The sequence below is a fragment of the Taudactylus pleione genome, unplaced genomic scaffold (genome assembly GCF_031769625.1).
Source record: "Taudactylus pleione unplaced genomic scaffold, aTauple2 ptg000005l, whole genome shotgun sequence".
In the NCBI taxonomy this organism is placed as follows: Eukaryota; Metazoa; Chordata; class Amphibia; order Anura; family Myobatrachidae; genus Taudactylus; species Taudactylus pleione.
In genome coordinates, this window is record NW_028284408.1 from 13,140,331 (window position 1) to 13,159,070 (window position 18,740).

At 39.6% G+C, this 18,740-nt stretch overlaps 1 protein-coding gene across 1 annotated transcript in view; it reads left to right on the forward strand.

Moving 5' to 3' along the window:
- Nucleotides 1–623: 623 nt before the first annotated feature.
- Nucleotides 624–18,740, forward strand: part of DGKH (diacylglycerol kinase eta) — a 356,461-nt gene continuing 338,344 nt past the window's right edge. Inside the window, exon 1 of the mRNA XM_088482783.1 lies at nucleotides 624–849. Coding sequence (XP_088338909.1) covers nucleotides 790–849 — 60 coding nt within the window. The 5' untranslated portion in view covers nucleotides 624–789. The remainder of the gene's footprint in view (nucleotides 850–18,740) is intronic.

The following is an 18,740-nucleotide window of genomic DNA, read 5'->3' on the forward strand; positions in this document are numbered from 1 at the left end:
TGGGGCATAGGCTAATCTTTTTCGCCTATTCCAGTGCATTGACTTTCCGCACCGCTGAAAAGTCTTTGGAATTGAATACGGGGATAAGTTTTCGCCTGGCGAAATGACGTCACTGGCGAAACTTTTCCGCAGAAACTGACTTTTCGCTTTTAATTGAATACGGCCCATAGATGTATATGTCAGCATGTACAGTTGTTAACTGACAGTTCTCTACAAGATCGTGGCCTTTCTACCAAAGCTGAGTGACTTCATAAAGACTGTTTATGATATAACAAGTCACATTATCTATCTATCTATCTATCTATCTATCTATCTATCTATCTATCTATCTATCTATCTAGTGTGCAGCCTTTGCTATAATTAGATACTTAGAGAACAGATTTGGGTTTCCGGCACCCTGCCCTTTCCTGTAATGATGTTGAGGAGGAGAGGGCACAAGGAGGGATGTCAGGACAAGTGAAGTTGTATAGAGGTGGGAGACTGTGAGGAAAGCAGAGCCAGCGAGTGGAGGAGCGGGAGAGGGGGGCGTGGGGACTGGCTGGGAGGGAGGAGGAGAACCAGTTGGCGGGTGTGAAGAAGGGAATACGATGTGAAGGAGTTTTACCCTCAGAGTGACTGGAAGGGCGGTGAGCACGGAGTCCGGCTGCCCCAGTGCCAGCGCTGTGCCCGTGACAGAAGACGCCCCATCATCAGGGACCACTGCTGTCACTGTACACTTACATGCCCCAGTGTGTTGCCGGGACTCTGACACTTGTTTCTTCCTGATCCCTTTGACTATTTCCTGGAGGGATGATGGAGCAGCATGCATACCCTTCCTACAGCAGCCGGAGCCCGGTGTGGGAGGAGATGGTGGGTATTCTGCCGAGGTGATGCTGGGACACCCAGTTGTGTGTGATGGCCAGTGTGGAAGGTGCATGGGTCGCTGCGTGTAGGCACATTCTCATAGCGATGTATGTGATCGCCGGCTGCACGCCTGGTTGCTGTGTGCAGCTCTGTGATGGCACTGATCATCACTTGGAGCTGAGATGACCTAGTTTTCTCAGCATAGAGCGCTTCCCTTGAGTCAGAGGAATGTGTGATAACTGGCAGATAAATCACCTCCTTCTGTCCCCGCTGTTTGCTGTTACATATATGTTTCCATTTTATACATGTGATTATACATGTGTGCCAGCTGTTTGTAGCTTAGCCAGGCAGGGTCTGTAGTGAAGTTGGCAACTGATCCTATAATTACTTTTTGCTGGTATAATCGGTTTAAAATGTTTCCTTAATGCAGCCAGGGAGGGTGTTTTTTCTTTGTAATCTATTTGACTTCAATCCGTTTAGCTTGCATTGACGGCACTAAATCATATCACTGAGACATTGGCATTGATGGGCAGTACTGAATCATATCACTGAGACATTGGCATGGGTGGGCATTACTGAATCATATCACTGAGAAATTGGCATGGGTGGGCAGTACTAAATCATATCACCGACATTGGCATGGGTGGGCAGTACTAAATCATATCACTGAGACATTGGCATGAGTGGGTAGTACTAAATCATGTCACACACATTCCCATGGGTGCGCAGTACTAAATCCTATCACTGAGACATTGGCATGGGTGGGCAGTACTGAATCATATTACTGAGACATTGGCATGGGTGGGCAGTATAAAATCATATCACTGAGACATTGGCATGGGTGGGTAGTACTAAATCATGTCACACACATTCCCATGGGTGCGCAGTACTAAATCATATCACAGACATTGGCATGGGTGGGCAGTACTAAATCATATCACTGAGACATTGGCATGGGTGGGCAGTACTAAATCATATCACTGAGACATTGGCATGGGTGGGTAGTACTAAATCATGTCACACACATTCCCATGGGTGCGCAGTACTAAATCCTATCACTGAGACATTGGCATGGGTGGGCAGTACTGAATCATATTACTGAGACATTGGCATGGGTGGGCAGTATAAAATCATATCACTGAGACATTGGCATGGGTGCGCAGTACTAAATCATATCACAGACATTGGCATGGGTGGGCAGTACTAAATCATATCACTGAGACATTGGCATGGGTGGGTAGTACTAAATCATGTCACACACATTGGCATGGGTGGGCAGTACTAAATCATATCACTGAGACATTGGCATGGGTGGGTAGTACTAAATCATGTCACAGACATTGGCATGGGTGCGCAGTACTAAATCATATCACAGACATTGGCATGGGTGGGCAGTACTAAATCATATCACTGAGACATTGGCATGGGTGGGTAGTACTAAATCATGTCACAGACATTGGCATGGGTGCGCAGTACTAAATCATATCACTGAGACATTGGCATGGGTGGGCAGTACTGAATCATATCACTGAGAAATTGGCAAGGGTGCGCAGTACTAAATCATATCGCTGAGACATTGGCATGGGTGGGCAGTACTAAATTTCACACACATTGGCATGGGTGCGCAATACTAAATCATATCACTGAGACATTGGCATGGGTGGGCAGTACTAAACCATATCGCTGAGACATTGGCATGGGTGGGCAGTACTAAATCATATCACTGAGACATTGGCATGGGTGCACTACTAATGTCTTCTGCAGCTGTATGGCTCTCTTTAGGGGACCCTCTTGCGTAGTCTTTCCAGACTCAATCATCTTAAATGTGAGCACCTAATTTTTGTTCCCTCTGAGAGGAGGAGGGTAGTGAAAGGATGTCAATGCTCAAATTAAAACCTTTTTTTTTTCCTTTGCTAATTCTAACTACATTTATTTACATTGCAATATATAAGGTGATCAAAAGTCACAATTATCAAACATTCATTGAGCACACTTAAAGCGAATAGAAAAAGACACATATTGTATTCATTATTAGCTCTCTGAAAATTTTGCTCGTGACAGCCATATCTAATCAATTGAATTGTTAACTGAGCAGGCCAAAATTCCCTATAATCTCTTGGATCACTAGGACTGGATGCAAGTCATATGCACTGTGACCCCACATTCAAAGCATGCAACACAACAAATGGTAATGCTATTAAACCTCTCATCCACAGTCAGATATTGCTGTTCTGTTCATCTGTGTTACTAATCCAGAATGGCTTATATATGTAACCCAAGCACATTTGTGATCACACCTGCTTTATTCCATGTAATTACAGCTCCACCTAACATTGTAATGTTATCCATGCCTGGAGGTGATAAACAGTCTCTACTGACATGCTGGTACTGACACATACCAGAGTAGGTTGTGAGAGCACCCATCCACTCCAAAAATGCAGCATGCCGCAAACTTTCAAAGATACATATGCCCCAATGGAGTAGAGTTTATTTTTATGTTTTTACTTCCGTTAATGTTCTATGTACAGCTAAAGAGATTTTAGTTTTGTCAGAGATGACACAGATTTTCATCTTAAGCTGCATACACACGTAAAGATTTTCTGTCCAACCATCCAACTAGTTGATTGTTTGGAATGAAAATCTGCTAACGTATGGGAGTAAAGGATGATCAGCAATTTGCTCCTAAATGCCAGAAAACAGATGAAAATGGTCATCAGACAAGTTTGTTAAATGTTTGATGTAAACAATTTGTTCAAACAACAGTTTTTGTTAATTTTCCGGCGTTTGGGAGCAAATTGCTGATTGTCATTTGCTTTCATACCTAACCAGATTTTCATTCCAATTAGAGATGAGCGGGTTCGGATTTACTCGGTTTTAATCGGATCTCAAACCGGCATTTTATTGGTTATCGGCTATCACGTGTTTTGGATTGCCAATAAAATAAATCCGAACTAATCCGAACTTGCGGTAAAGTAGCGATAGGAACCGAGTAAATCCGAACCCGCACATCTCTAATTCCAACCAATCAACTAGTTGGATGGTTGGACAGAAAATCTCTACATGTGTATCCAGCTTTACAATTAGTCATGTTGTACTATGCACAACCAATTTCATATTTCCATGTGTCTGATAATGCTAGTTTTTTGCTGACGATGAACCTAGCTAATGCTGCATACACACGGTACGATCTGCACAACCAACGATATCGCTGATCGATTTCCCTTGAACTTTCTGTAGTGCAGGACAAACGATATTGGGCGTACACACTGAAAGAGATCTATGATCGATATCTTTCAGTTGTCATCCTGCCACATCGCTTAACATACAAATCGTAATGAAATCGTCCAAGTTGGCCTGCATGTACGGACAACCATAGATATCGTTATCGTCCATGTAGGAATGCGCATTGTTGGTCGTTTGCTGCATAAAAATGAAATATATGAACGATTTATCGTTAAGCGATGGTACGATTTTTATGAACGATAACTGTGTGTACGCATAATAAGACTGATGGGAGTTGTCTATTGACAGTCTAGCTTTAAATACTTTGACACAAAAGTTTTATTGAAACCTCTACTTCGAGCCCATATGTAGTATGTGTCAGTATTTGCTCTATTCACACACGATCTTCCATAGACTTGTGTGCTGACAATGAAAGCAGTTATCCTTGGCTTTCAGAGCTACAGTAGTACAGGACACTTTGTATTTCAGACAGGGAAGCACAATATCACTAGCTGTAGGAAAACTAAGGACATACTGTAGCTACCTTTAGAGTCTAAACAGTTGATGTGTTGGGTATAATTAAGCTTTAAATGTTCATTTCAGGCTGGGTCAGTGAAATCACTAAAGGGTCTCCGGCCTTATGTGATGCCCATGTGATCTCAGTATGTAGCAGGATCTTAAAATGTAAAATGCCTTTAGAGGTGCAACTCATTTCAAACCACGCATAACTTTTTTTTTTCCTTTTATATAAAATGTGTCACGAATACAATACATATTGTATTGTCTGAGTTTGGTAGGGTATCACAGATATTCCCTATGTGTCATTACCATTTTTTGTTTTCAGATAAATCTATATAAGGTACAGGCTACTTCCAGACACCTTTTTTTCATTTCTCTTTTATTTGAAGCCATTTGAAATTGCGGGTAGACTACCAATATGTCTCTCCAACCATTTAACAGGCTTTAAAATAAAACAAAAACAAACATTAATTTGTGCTATAATTTCTCCACTTCAGGATTTGTTGTAAGTGGAAATAAATGCCTGTGATGTATATAAAGAAGGAGCACAGCCTCAGACTGTATTTAAGATATGTTTACTTGCAAGACTATTTATGTACATATAAATGTCTTATATTGTACATTAATTAGTTTTTATCTTAACTGTTTTCCCTAATAGCTATAACATAGCAATACTTAATAGAATACCCATTTACCAATAAATGTAATGTTGTGTAAGCAATAGTACTATTTTAGTATTAACTTTTACATGATCATAAGTATCTCATTATTGGCCCTCAGAAGAGTCTGAACTCGTCAGGGCATGGACTGAACAGTTACTTATACCCCTTTTCCACCTAAATTCCGGGTCTGACCCGGGGTTGGAACAAAGTTCCTATCCGGATCAGACCCGGAATTTTGCCGGTGCTGACTCGGGATATTCCCGAGTCAGCGCCGCTCGCACCGCAGTCGGGTCTGCATAGACCCGGCTTTTGCGGAGTGAAAGTGGACGCTTGGAGATGACGTCATCTCCAAGCGCCACTGAAGCCGGACCAATCGGTCTTCGTGACCCGGAGTGCGCTGTTCCCATAGCAGGGTTTCACGGGCTACGCCCGTGTTAAACCCTGCTAGTTACCTGGGTTGGATTACCGGGTCACTCGACCCGGCGATCCAACCCTCTGCCCTTTTACACCAGGGAGCTGCCCGGGTTAACCCTTCAAAAACCTGGGTTTTAGCTCCGGTGTAAAAGGGGTATAAGTGTGGCACACAGGGCATGCTAGCACATGCCAACTCCAGTGTCCCATAGTTGTTGTGGATTAGCAGTCAGTCCTTTACATCTTCTTTCACATTGATTGATTGGATTGATGTCTGGTGATTGTGGGAGGTAGAGCATTAAGCTACATTCATGTTCCTGGAATTACTCCATGATTTTACTAGCCTTGTAGCTTAATGAATCATTAGGTTGAAAAAAGCATTCTCTTTGTTTTGTTTTGCTGGGATGTGAGTGATCTGCATGATGTTAGTGGAGGACTTCACGAATTGAGGACCCATGATGTGTTCTGCAAGCTTAAATTTCTTTAAAATATATTAATTAAAAATAACAAAGTAATAATCCTATAAAGACTACTTAATATGGTTGTACTTGGTTTCTCTTGGCAGAAGTTTGTGTAGTTAGTGATGTTGAACCTTAAATTCTATACTTTATAATTTGATATTGTTGCCTAATATCTCTTATTGGAAAAGGAGGATATATCCACCTCTCCACTTAAATCAAACCTGCAATGGATAAACAGGGCTATAACATTTATATCATTTTTTGTGTGTGTTAACTAAAGGAAAACATATATATTTTTTTATACAATTTTTCCCTTTCTACTAGTATGCTGAAACAAATTTCCTTATAGCTTGACTGACATATACATACACTATTACAGAAAGGCGTTGGCTACACAAACAAATCAAGACATGTAAAGCAAACAGTGTATAGCAAAGTGTGACAGCAGAGTGCACTGGGGAATCTTATATGCATTTTAGCCTGTTATGTTCTTGTTCAGTGGGCATTTATAACAAAGTGTATTGACCATTTTAATAGGCTGATAATAGTGATACATAGTAATTACTAAAACAGAAAATAAATGCAGAAATTCCAATGTTTTCTTCTTCATCTACTTTATTCTTCTTTTTATTATTAGATAGGCTCAGTAAAATAGAGTTTCATTAATAATAAGTATTTTTTTGTTTCTGAAAAGCCCAAAAAACAAAATCTGTATTAAAACCTGTATTCAGGAGTATAACTATTGCTATTGTAGCATTTTCTGTGAAAGAATTAAAGAATAAACATTTAAATAGTTTGTATAAACAACTGTGTTTATTCTATTAGAAGGCTTAGATGTGGAAAAAGTAAAACCTCTACCATCCTTTTGTTTTGATTTTAAATGGGTTGTCCATTCACTTTCATAAATCACACTCTTGTGTGTATCTTGTGGTTACAGCCACTATTACCAAGAGGAGGACAGTGGTACCCAACCTATACTTGCCAACTCTCCCTCATTGTCAGGGAGACTCCCTGAAATAGCAGTAATCTCCCTGACTCCCTGAAGAGTTTAGCAATTCCCTGATTGCACATAACCCCCATTATGAAGCTGTTATATAAAAAACCCAGAGATATGTACATCCAAATGTGATCATAAGTGTCATTTCCCTGGATTGCTTATAAGGCACAATGATCCCTATGGCTACATGTATTTTCTGAAAAGTATCAGTGTGTTTTCATCAATAAGTAGATCTTACTAACTGCTTTTGGGCTCATTTACATTTGGATGTAAGGCAAATTTATGACACGCCTCTCAGATGTAGCAGTACACGCCCACTTTACTGACAGGCTCATTGGTGCTGCTTTCACAATCTCCCTGAAATGTTTTTTCAAAAGTAGGCAAGTATGACCCAACCTGGATGGGGGCACGTAGTCTGTGCAACAGCTGAGTGGACAGGAGCCACAACCAATCATTTCAGCTGCAGTCCCTACCTAGGGGCACATTTATCATTATCCAAAAAACACAGCGCTGGGGAGAATCTCTTAATCCCTTATTAGTGGGTGTGGAACTAATCCAATGTACACATCACTACAATAAATTAATACATAAGTAAAACTTAATATAAAAATGCAAATGTGCCATTAATAATTTAATAAACCAATCAATACAAAATAATGTATATGATAAAGTAAAAAAATAAAAGGAATATAAAGATTTATACATAATCATGCATAATGTATGTCCATTACACATTGCACAGTATGCAGAGAATATTTTTCAGAAGCTGTGAACCCAAGCACTAAATCAGTCTGACTGATTGCCGGTGATTATGTATCATATGAAAGTTACAACTGGCAGTTCTTTAATATATCCTTTGTTGCAGCCGCAATAATGTTTCAGTTAATAATTCCTGTCAACATTTGTCCACATTTATGAGAAATAGAAAAGTCTTCCAGGACAATTAGGAGAAAAATGAATTAACATATAAATGTGATGGATGTGGCACTTGTTATCCACTAAACACGCTCCGGTGAGAGAGAGTGGTTCTTTTATGGAACATAAAGTATGTAGCTACAGCCGCGTCCAGCTAAGCAGAAATCTCTACTCCAATATAAGTGTAGGAGAATAGTCCTTATTTGTTGTTCAAACAGACTCCCCGATAAATTCACTAGCAGCGGGTGCTTACAGGTAATATCAGATCAGCACTCACCACTGCAGATGCGGGACTCAGCCGCTCCAATGTGCCGTGCTGCTCCCCCGCTATGGATGTGAGATGCTACCTTCGGCTGAAATAGAGGCCGCTCACACTGTGCTTGTCCTGCGGTAATAGAAACACCCGCTTTGGATGCCTGCGGGGTCTCGTGTAAAAAGCACAGTAATAGCCGGGCTGGAGAAAGTGTCAGTGCTGCTGCAACCGGTCTCCAAAATTTCACAGAATGATGTTTTCCTAACGCATTTCTTATCATATATATTCATTAATTTGCATTGATTGGTTTATTAAATTATTAATGGCACATTTGCATTTTTATATTTAATTTGACTGATTTTACTTATTTATCAATTTATTGTAGTGATGTGTACATTGGATTAGTTCCACACCCACTAATAAGGGATTAAGAGATTCTCCCCAGAGCTGTGTTTTTTGGATGTTGATTTGTGTCTTTTGCTGGCAACTTTTATCACAGCAGCTAGGTGTGTCCCTCTATTTTGTATTTGTAAGTTAAACCTCATTATTGTTAAATATTGGTTTTCATAGCGCCATAGGTTATTTTCTTTCTTTTGTTGTTTAGGCCCATTTATCATTGCCTATTTGAGGTTTAATCCCCGAAAACACCTGTTTTTGGGGGTTAACCTCAAATATTAAGTTCCCCCGGATGTATTAAGGAGGGACTGCAGCAGGTATGTCCGATACTTGCAGTGATCCCTCCATTGCCCCAGGTAGCCGCATCCCCATAGGTTTCTATGGGGGATGCGATGCTGCCAAATTTACCAACCAATGTGATGCATTCCGGATATTGGTCCCTGCAGCAAACGCCATCTGAAGACGATGTTAGCCGCTGTAGTCTATGGGCTACACAACGCATAATTAGCTGGCAGAGTGTTCCTCTGGAACCCTCCCAGGCAATGGTGGCCGAGCATGTGCAGAGCCCCGACACTGGCCGGCAGCTCTCCGAGCACATCGTAAAGACGGGCTCCTTACGGAGCCCGTGTCCCTGCATGAGCCGTCGCTATGATCGCATATTGTAATGTGCTCATGGGCATTATTGTCATGCCCAGATTGCATTGCAATAGCGATCATTAATTAATGGGGGCCTAAGACTGGCATGTTTGCTGGAAATTTGGAATCATTGGAAATTTTATGATGCCTAAAGCCGCGTATCCACTTGCAGATATAAATGAGAGATTGAACGATAACAACATCGTTATTTAATCGTGCATAAATCGGGCAGTTTAATGTTGAAAATGACCAGCGATGCACGCTCCCGCTGGTCGTTTCTGACATGTCATCCCTGAACATGCCGGTCAATCTGCCCATAACAACAGATTGGCCATGTTCAGGGATGAGGGAGGGTACCTACACTGAACGACATGTTGTTCAGTGTAGGCGCTACAGAGAATGAGGAATGACTGTACGATTACAATGTTGTAATCGTAATGTCGTTCCACTATCTGCTAGTGGATACGCGGCTTAGGCAGCCACAACTCCATTTGCTAGACAGCTAAATAGAGGTGGCATTCACACTTTGTGTACAGTTTAGTTTGTGGTTGTAGTTTAACATGAATAAACTTGTTTTAGTGGATATGTTCAATGTCATAGTCTTAAACATAGTGCAGCTACATTGCATAGTCCTGACTTGTTCAGCAACTTAATTATGTCTAAGCTTCAACGTTCCTAAATTGTGAAATAATGCTGTAAATCCGATGCGAGTGAAACCTCTTTACAATGCTTACTATGGGCTCAAACTAGTGCTTTTATTAGCTGAGCATCTCACAATGTGCTTCCTCATAAGATCATTTTGTTGTTCCACACATGAAAGGCATACCTTCCTGCCGTACCATTTCTGTATATTATATCAGGACGTGCTGCCCATCAAGAGTCCGATAATAAGAGTCCGAAAATGAGCATATTTAGAAGGCAGTTATTTAAATAAACTTTTTACATTTCTGTCTTGGGTACCTAATTATGCTTCTGTAGGCAAAGATAAATAATACAAGCAGACACAGTAATAAGAATACTATACATTCATTTCTCTATTTCTTTAGCTCTATGGAAAAGGAAAAAACAACAACTATTCTTACGCTAAAAAAAGAAGTTATACCTGGAAAGATCCACTCTCCTGTTCCCTCATTCTGTTTGGAATCAAGTTTTTTTAATGTCTCAACATTGTATTCCTTCATTACACCCACAGTTGCTTTGCACTTTAAACATGTTACTTCGCTGTTATAGAAACTAAAAAAAACTTAGGCTGGGTACACACTGTGCCGATGTTAAGGGCGATTTGCCTTCACCCTGGACATTGCATGATTGCCGGTACACACTGCACAATTTAATGAACGACGGAACGATTACTTGTTCCGTCCTTCATTAATATATAAGGCGCCGCATGCGATATCGTGTGATTGACTGTGCAGCACAGCCAATCACACGATAACGCATGCGACCAGCAGGAGTGTGCAATTGTGCATACATACTAGGCTTTATACACTATTTGTCGTGCCGATATCGTCCTGGTGTGTATGCACCCTTACTCTATAATTTTACAAAATAAATCATGTTGAACAGGTCTAATCTCAATCACTAAACAATAGGGCGTCAGTTGGTTTCTGACAACTTTTTACATTATTTTGGCTGGTTAACACTAGTAACTCTGGTACATTGCTGCCTACAGAAAAAAATAGTTGTAGGAGGGTGCACGCCATGGGACTCAACACAAACGCTAGCCGATGATATGACAATTTACTCTGCTTGCCCTTCTGAAAACAGTGCTTTGGTACGATGTTTGCCACATGGTACCCCTGACTTGAAAGATTCCAGTGATACAAATTGTATACACTGATTGCAACCCCTCTCTCCCCTTCCAAAAAAGTGCCAACATTCCTGTCCACATAAGTAAATTTAATGTTTTTGTCTTTTCTTGGGACTGGAACAAAACATGGTAGTACTTTCAGACAGACACCTGGTAATACGGTATTGTTTGTCATTATCACTTGAAAAAATAGTGGAGAAGTTGCCCATAGCAACCAATTAGCTTTGAGGTAACATTTTCAAGTACATTCTATAAAGTAATAGGTAGAAGCTGTTTGGTTATTATGTGCAACTTCTCCACTGGCCCAATTCTTCAATCTTTTGACTGTTTGATACATCACCCCCAAATGTCACATTGTTTTAAATTGTATTAGTGTTTTAGTTTATGCAGTTTTTCCTACGTTTTTTGATCTTGCACCAATAAACCTCCAAGTGGTATTCATTTCAGTTAACAGAATTACAGATGAAGGGAATTTTAAACCTGAACCTTAAATGAGATTAGCATGTTACCTTAAGGACATTTTAAGATCTGTTAATTTATCAACTAGAATGACTATGGTGTCATTATCTCATCCCAATCCAGGCTACCATTCCAAGATGTCTTTACTTAAGACTAATTTAGTTGAAAAATAATAGCATGCATTTTATAAAGGGTTTAATGCATCAGCATGTATTTCTAAAACCTTTGTGGAATATTGTATCAAACAATATGAACAGCACTGTATGGAACAGTCAACCCCGTCTCAAGGACTTCTAGGCAATATGACTGTCCCACCAAATATGACATAATGCACAGATGGCACACCTAAAAATAAATGGCCAGATCTTCTACGTAATATTGCCATCTAAACCAAAAATCATCTTCGGAGAAATCTGTACATGTTCTTCTTCGTGGGGACACAATTGTGTAAAGGCTAAGAGAAAAGGGGATTAAATTAGAAATCTGTGATTACTGGAGGTACAATGTGGTATTTATTGAACTTTGAGTTTTCTATGCAGTTAAAATTATTGTGATATTTCCTTCTTACTTGTAACATGCAAACCAACCACCCACAGCCCGAGGACAACAGATCTCTGGCTCACATTGCAAAGGAGAACATTCTCATTCAAACTGCACGGCTATCGGAATTTGTGCTCCTTCAAACATGCATTTTTGTTGTGAACGAGGCTACAAACCAATCTTTCAGGTTTATTACATTCTAGGCGGTTAAAAGATGTGATGAGGAAACGACTATGCATACAATGTATAATGTCAGTGGGAAGCAATACAGGTAAGAGAAATGTACTGGGAAGGAGGATAACTGTAGCGGCACTCTCACCTGTCCCTTATAGTATGGAAATGTTATTCCTATGCTCGGGGGGCAAGTCTTTTTAAGTTGTGTCTAATAAGACATGCTTATATATGCTGATAAGCATGAACAAAAGGCAGGGATCTCCAGTGAGGAAGAAGAAATGTCTCTGCAGTATGTTACCCAGCACTACAGAGATTATTTCAGATCTATTTAAACTATGATAGAATTAAACTTAATTTTAACAGAAACTTTCCACAAAACTGCTGATGCACCTATAGTCAATTTAGGGTATTTTACAAATCAAAGAGGCATGGGATCGTCTATGTTCAGGATTCCTTACGTTTTGTACTTCTATTTAACATCTCTAGTTTATCTCCAGCTTCAATCTCAATTGGATGGACTCTAAATACTGCATATTCTGTACCCAATTCATAGAATTAACTTTAAATTAACTAATTTCCCAACCAATTAGGAGTGATCTTCAGGACTACAATCAACGTGCCCTAGCTGAATCCTTAGTTCTAGTAATTTTTCTGACGTTTTTATAGACCAGTATATATAGTATTGTATACGTATAACCAAAAGTATAAAGGAAATCCAAAGATCCTTTACACTGCAACATTCAAAAACTTCCCTCATAATCTTTCCAACTTTCCTTTTGTTATAGAATCAAATTGATAGCTGACTGATTCTGCATTTAAATCAAGCTAAATTCCTAATGCTAAATTCCTTGAAAGCATTGAGTTTAAATAGTTATTAAACTACAATAACATGCTGAATGCATGCACAAGGCAAACAAGACAGGAGACATTATATATCCTGTAGCATTCTGTAAGGTCACAAATAATTCATTTAACTCTTCTACTTCTAGCTTTCAGTATCATGCTTAAATTGTATACAATGGCATGATGTTGTTTAATAGTGCATTTGCTAATGCATTTAATTTATACTTTGTGGAATGTGCTATTACCTTTTTTGGCCAGGTATAATGTGAGCCTTAAATCAAATGCACTGACTTATGGCACCCATACTTCACCTCCAGATTCTAGTCATACATGTTGCATTCAGAGCCATAACTAGGGTAGTACGACCCATGGCACAGGGCACTGCAGGGCAGGGGGCGCTGTTTGGGCCTGTCAGTTTTCCTGTTTATTATCATACTCACTTGTAGCTTCCTCTTCTTTTATTCCCAACATCTCCTGGCCTCACCTATCTCCTCCCTGGCCCTTCCTCAAATGCATTCTCTTATGTCCCTATTTTAAAAAATGGGGGAGCGCCAATGCACAGGGCACCAAAAAGTCTAGTTACGGCTGTGGTTGCATTCAATGCAGTGTGTGAAAAGGAAATCATAAGTGTGAGCCAGATCTGTTGCAAATAGTGTCTGTGCCTTAGTGTCATTGCTTAACCCAGTGGTTTCCAAACTGGGTGCTGTGGCACCCTGGGGTGCCTCAGGGCACTTGCAGGGGTGTCACGGGTTAGTGGTCCAGTACCAGAAAAAAAATATTTTTAGTCAGTGTGATAGGCAAAACCAGTGCTAATGGCTGCCAATCCCAAAAATTCGTAGACAAAAAGAAGCGCAGCCCTGTCAACCACCACATAACTAAGCCTAAGGGTAACATACAGTATAAGCACAATTGACTTCATTTAATTTTTGCTGAATTTATCAATAAGAAAAACTTTTAGCCCAGGGGTGCCGTGGAAAAAATGCTGATAAGGCGCCGTAATTAAAAAAAAAAATTTGGAACCTCTGGCTTTACCTATTGCTTCCTTGCTAAACCAATTTTTTATCCAAATTTCCAAGGCATGGAAAACTGCAAATAATCTGGAGCCTTAGAAATGGTGACAAAACCACTATCCCAAACTATATCTTTTCTATCGATTTTATCCAAGACTTGGAATAAATGTGTTAATTCCCAATGCAACTACTTCTACAAATCTCCTCAGCCTACTTTAATCTGATTTCTACCTCACCCACTCCATTGTAACAACATGACCAAAATCTGCCATGAAATTCGGTGTGTTTAGCATGGACAGTTGATTGGTACAATATTTCTTAGATTTTGCAAAGGCTTTTTGAAGAGTGAAGGTCACTCTTGTTAAGCAAGTGCTCAGGTAAAGGAACTCCTGCACTAAAAAGGCTTAATTCCTATTTAGGAGATCCCAGTTTATGCTCAGCTCTAGCTCCTACTGTAATTGCTTAGATGATACCTATGGGGTCCTTTAAGGTTATTCTGTGGTTAGCCATTGTTTTTTTTTTCTTTATCATTACACATACAGTAGTTTGAAAATCTGCTTTCATTTACTCTACATGTATTCAGATGTTATTTACATCTTGTATGTTCAAGGCTTTCTGACCATAATAATGTTCTGCAAACTGAATTCTTTCAGGTGGAACACTGGATAAATGAAAACAAATTTGCAAAGTATATTACACTTGATATCTACTTCAAATATTAACCCTAATCTGACATCAGTGTCCAAATATCAATAATTGAGTGTATGGCTTGCTCATTTCCTTTGGTTTGTACAGTATATAGACACACTGTCTTCCACAATGTTTTCCAAGCTGGACCTGCTATAAAGAAACTCACGTTACCATGCTTTCATAGCCAGAAAGCACATTGCAAATTATAGACTGTAGGGATGCAATTTATGGTACTGCACCTCAAACTCAACTTTGCAAACTAGATACAAAGGATTGGCTCTAGATGCTGAGGCCAAAGAATCCAAACTGTTCATAGGAGTGAGAGTCAGAGAAACACTTGATCAAGGCTGAGAAGGTTGATATTCTTGCAGATGGTACAACTGATTTCCAGACTTATAAATGCAGAATACAGGAGAATGGCTGCAGACAGGGAGGTTTGCTGTAGGCTGATTTGAGCGTATTCAAACAAATTCATAAGGTACAAGTTCTCACCTGACAGCAGCACTGCCATCAAGCTGACCCCCCCTGCAGTCCGTTTGCATTTTCCCCTTTGGGTTATACAGCCGCTGTCATTTTAGGTGAATGAAATAGAAAAATGTGACAAACAATCTTCCAGTTTGTATTGCATTATAAAGTACTCACCATTGCAGTGTTCATTTTGTGCAAAACCTTTCAAACCTTTTATGCAAGCTGTCCAGAATTTGTATATCTCGACAGTTGGGATGCCGGCTGTCAATAGACAGACAGTGGCATCCCGAAACCTACAATCCCGACAGGGGAACGGTAAGTAGTGTTCCCCTGCCCTAACTCTCTCCTTTTCTGCACCCTAAACCTAACCCTCCCCCCTTAGTACCTAACCCCCTCTGTCTGGAGCATAACCCTAACTCCTCCCAGGGTGCCTAAGCCTAACCATTCCCCTACCGTGGTTAACACATACCCAGCCCCGCTATACTCACGCTCGGGATGCCAGCTGTCGGGATTCCGTCGTTGGCATCTCCACCATGTTGGGATTCCGGTCACAGGTCTTCTAACGCTGATCAGGATTCCAGTGCCAGGATTTCGGCAGCTGGCATTCTGGCCGTAGGTATATTAACCGCATCCCGTTCAGACTTACCTCTGCAGCTCACAGCACTTCTAACCTTAGATCCACTTACAGCAGCCTGATGATGGTTCTTATATTTAATAGACAATACGGTCACTTGAACATTTGCCTACCAGGCACCATATGTTTGGAACAATTGAAGCATAAGATATTTCAAAACATCTGTCATTTTATATTATAAATATGTCTAATTGTAATGTATAACATGCTCCTTTTGTCCTCAGAGAATGGTATATTATGTACCCAGGGCATACTCGTACTAATAGATTCTATAGGTATCGTAATGCCAAGCAGAACAAATACACACTGTATCAACTGCTCAATTTAACTGGAAGTTATTTCCTGGAAAACCCAAAGAACAGTCCACTGTATCTCTATTCAGGGCACTGTTCCACTGAAGATTAAGAAAGATATTTAATTAAATTTTGGCGAACCATATGGCAGATCCCTCATTAATGCAAATATACAGATAAAAAACAAACAAACATATGGGCATTTGCTTTTCTATCAGTTTTACAAAAATAACAAAGCAAACATTCATTACTTTTATACTTGTTTATTTTTTCTTAATATTCTAACTTTTGGGGCTCAATCCAAATAGACGCGAAGGGGGCGAGATGTCATTGTAACTTCAAATAGCCATGAAGGGGGGTGAGTTGTCATTGCAGCGACACAGAAACGCTGGCAACAGCACCGCAATTCGCTCCCCTTGCAGCCCGATATCACACAGGACTCGCACATTTTTGCTTGCAGTCCTATGGGGCTCCAAACAAAAATCAGAACACAAGTGCGGCATAAAGCTAATTGAATCAAGCCTTTGGACTTGTATCCGGAACAGATAAAAATATCAATATATAGATATATAATCATATGAATTGTAAGGGTGTCAGAAGCATTTTGAATATAACTTGCAGGCCATAGGTACAAATGTCTGTAATGGTTTGGGGAAATAACTAGACAAATTAAGTCTCCTAATAGGCACTCATTCCATGCACCCAAAGGGATCAAAAATATTTTATTGCTTGTACTCAAAACTAAAAGTAATCTTGGACTACAATAGAAATAATTACACATTACCAATGTGGGTCTTCCTTGACGGAAGATTGCTGTCAACACCAATTGTAAACACTTGTTTCTATCCAAGAGGAAGTAAAAAAATAAAATAAAATATATAACTATTTCTTATTCAATTCACTTAGTAAATTACATTCAGCCAAAACAAATACAATAAATACAGCAGAACACATTTACAATGCTTTACAGGATTAGGCCACAAACATTAAAATAAATGTTCCACGTCTACAAGTTGAACGTGTATTGTACACAACCTGCAGCTTAGTTAGTGCACTGCATTTAAATTTGCTGTTCTTGACCAATTACCTATTGATATCAGTGGCATTGATTAGTAAATAAATAGTAACAGTGTCATGTGACTACATTTGTATTTTTTACCCTTGCATCGTTTCTTGTTCGACAGAATTGTAATCCTCTATTATATTCCGCTTTTAATAATAAATTTGTATTTAAATGAAACAAAAAATTTACTATTTAATGGTTTCTGATTTAATGATCTTCAAACATATAGCAACCCCACCTCTCCCCGTTAAATTAGAAATTGCGACTGGGTTCCCTTGTCCTACATAACTGTATCTCTCCCAAATGCTTTTCTCCCTCTTTATTTATCATAACTTAATGTAGTAAGGAAGTAACATGTTTAGTTGCACTATGCAAATGAAGACTCAAGACCTAAGAAGCATGGAACATTGCGGGAAATGATGAACACATATGTTCCATTAAAAGCCAGTTCCACATGTTAGATTATATAGAAGTTAGGCAAGGGACACTTCTGCCTGTTAATTCTAGGGGCTCAATCCATTTAGCTGCAAAGGGGGCAAATTGCCGTTGCAACACCGCAAGTCGCCACCCTCATGGCCCGACCTCATTCTGGACTTGCACATTTTTGTACGCAGCCCTTGCGTAAATCCAAATAAAAGGTAAAAACATTCATAAGGAATAGCATTTTGTTTTCCCAGAAAAATTAGAGGGCATTTACAGTATTAATACACTATTTGGGTTATGATTACAAGCATTAGAAATACTTGGTGCACAATGCAAATAGTAAGGCATATTATGTACAAATTCACAGATATTAGAAAATTGATTAGCCCATGGGTAGCGGCTAAAGATTATTTACAAATGGCCCCATTTTATAGAATATAAAATAAATGCAGGATCCGGCACTCGTTGTTGTAAGTAATTGCCCTGACGTGTTCCAAAAAGAATAAACACATCCTGGAGAGGAGTTGTCACTCAAAGGGAGCGATTCAATTGTTTTTTTTTTACGTTGCAGTAATTAATGGGTGCCCAATGTTGCAATTCAATTGTTTTGGGCGCCCATTAATTATTACGGCCTTCACAGCCAATTAGATCAGGTTTAGCCACTTAAAACGGCGAAACCCATTTGTTGGGAGTGTATGAGAGAGTTAAGTAATCCTGTCTTGGAACAGGTAATATCCGTAGAGGGTTATGGGAAGTATACAGCCATGGCCAAAAGTTTTGAGAATGACAAGTATTGGTTTTCACAAAGTTTGCTGCTTCAGTGTATTTAGATCTTTTTGTCAGATGTTACTATGAAATACTGAAGTAAAATTACTAGCATTTCATAAGTGTCAAAGGCTTTTATTGACAATTACATTAAGTTTATGCAAAGAGTCAATATTTGCAGTGTTAACCCTTCTTTTTCAAGACCTCTGCAATTCGCCCTGGCATGCTGTCAATCAACTTGTGTACCACATAC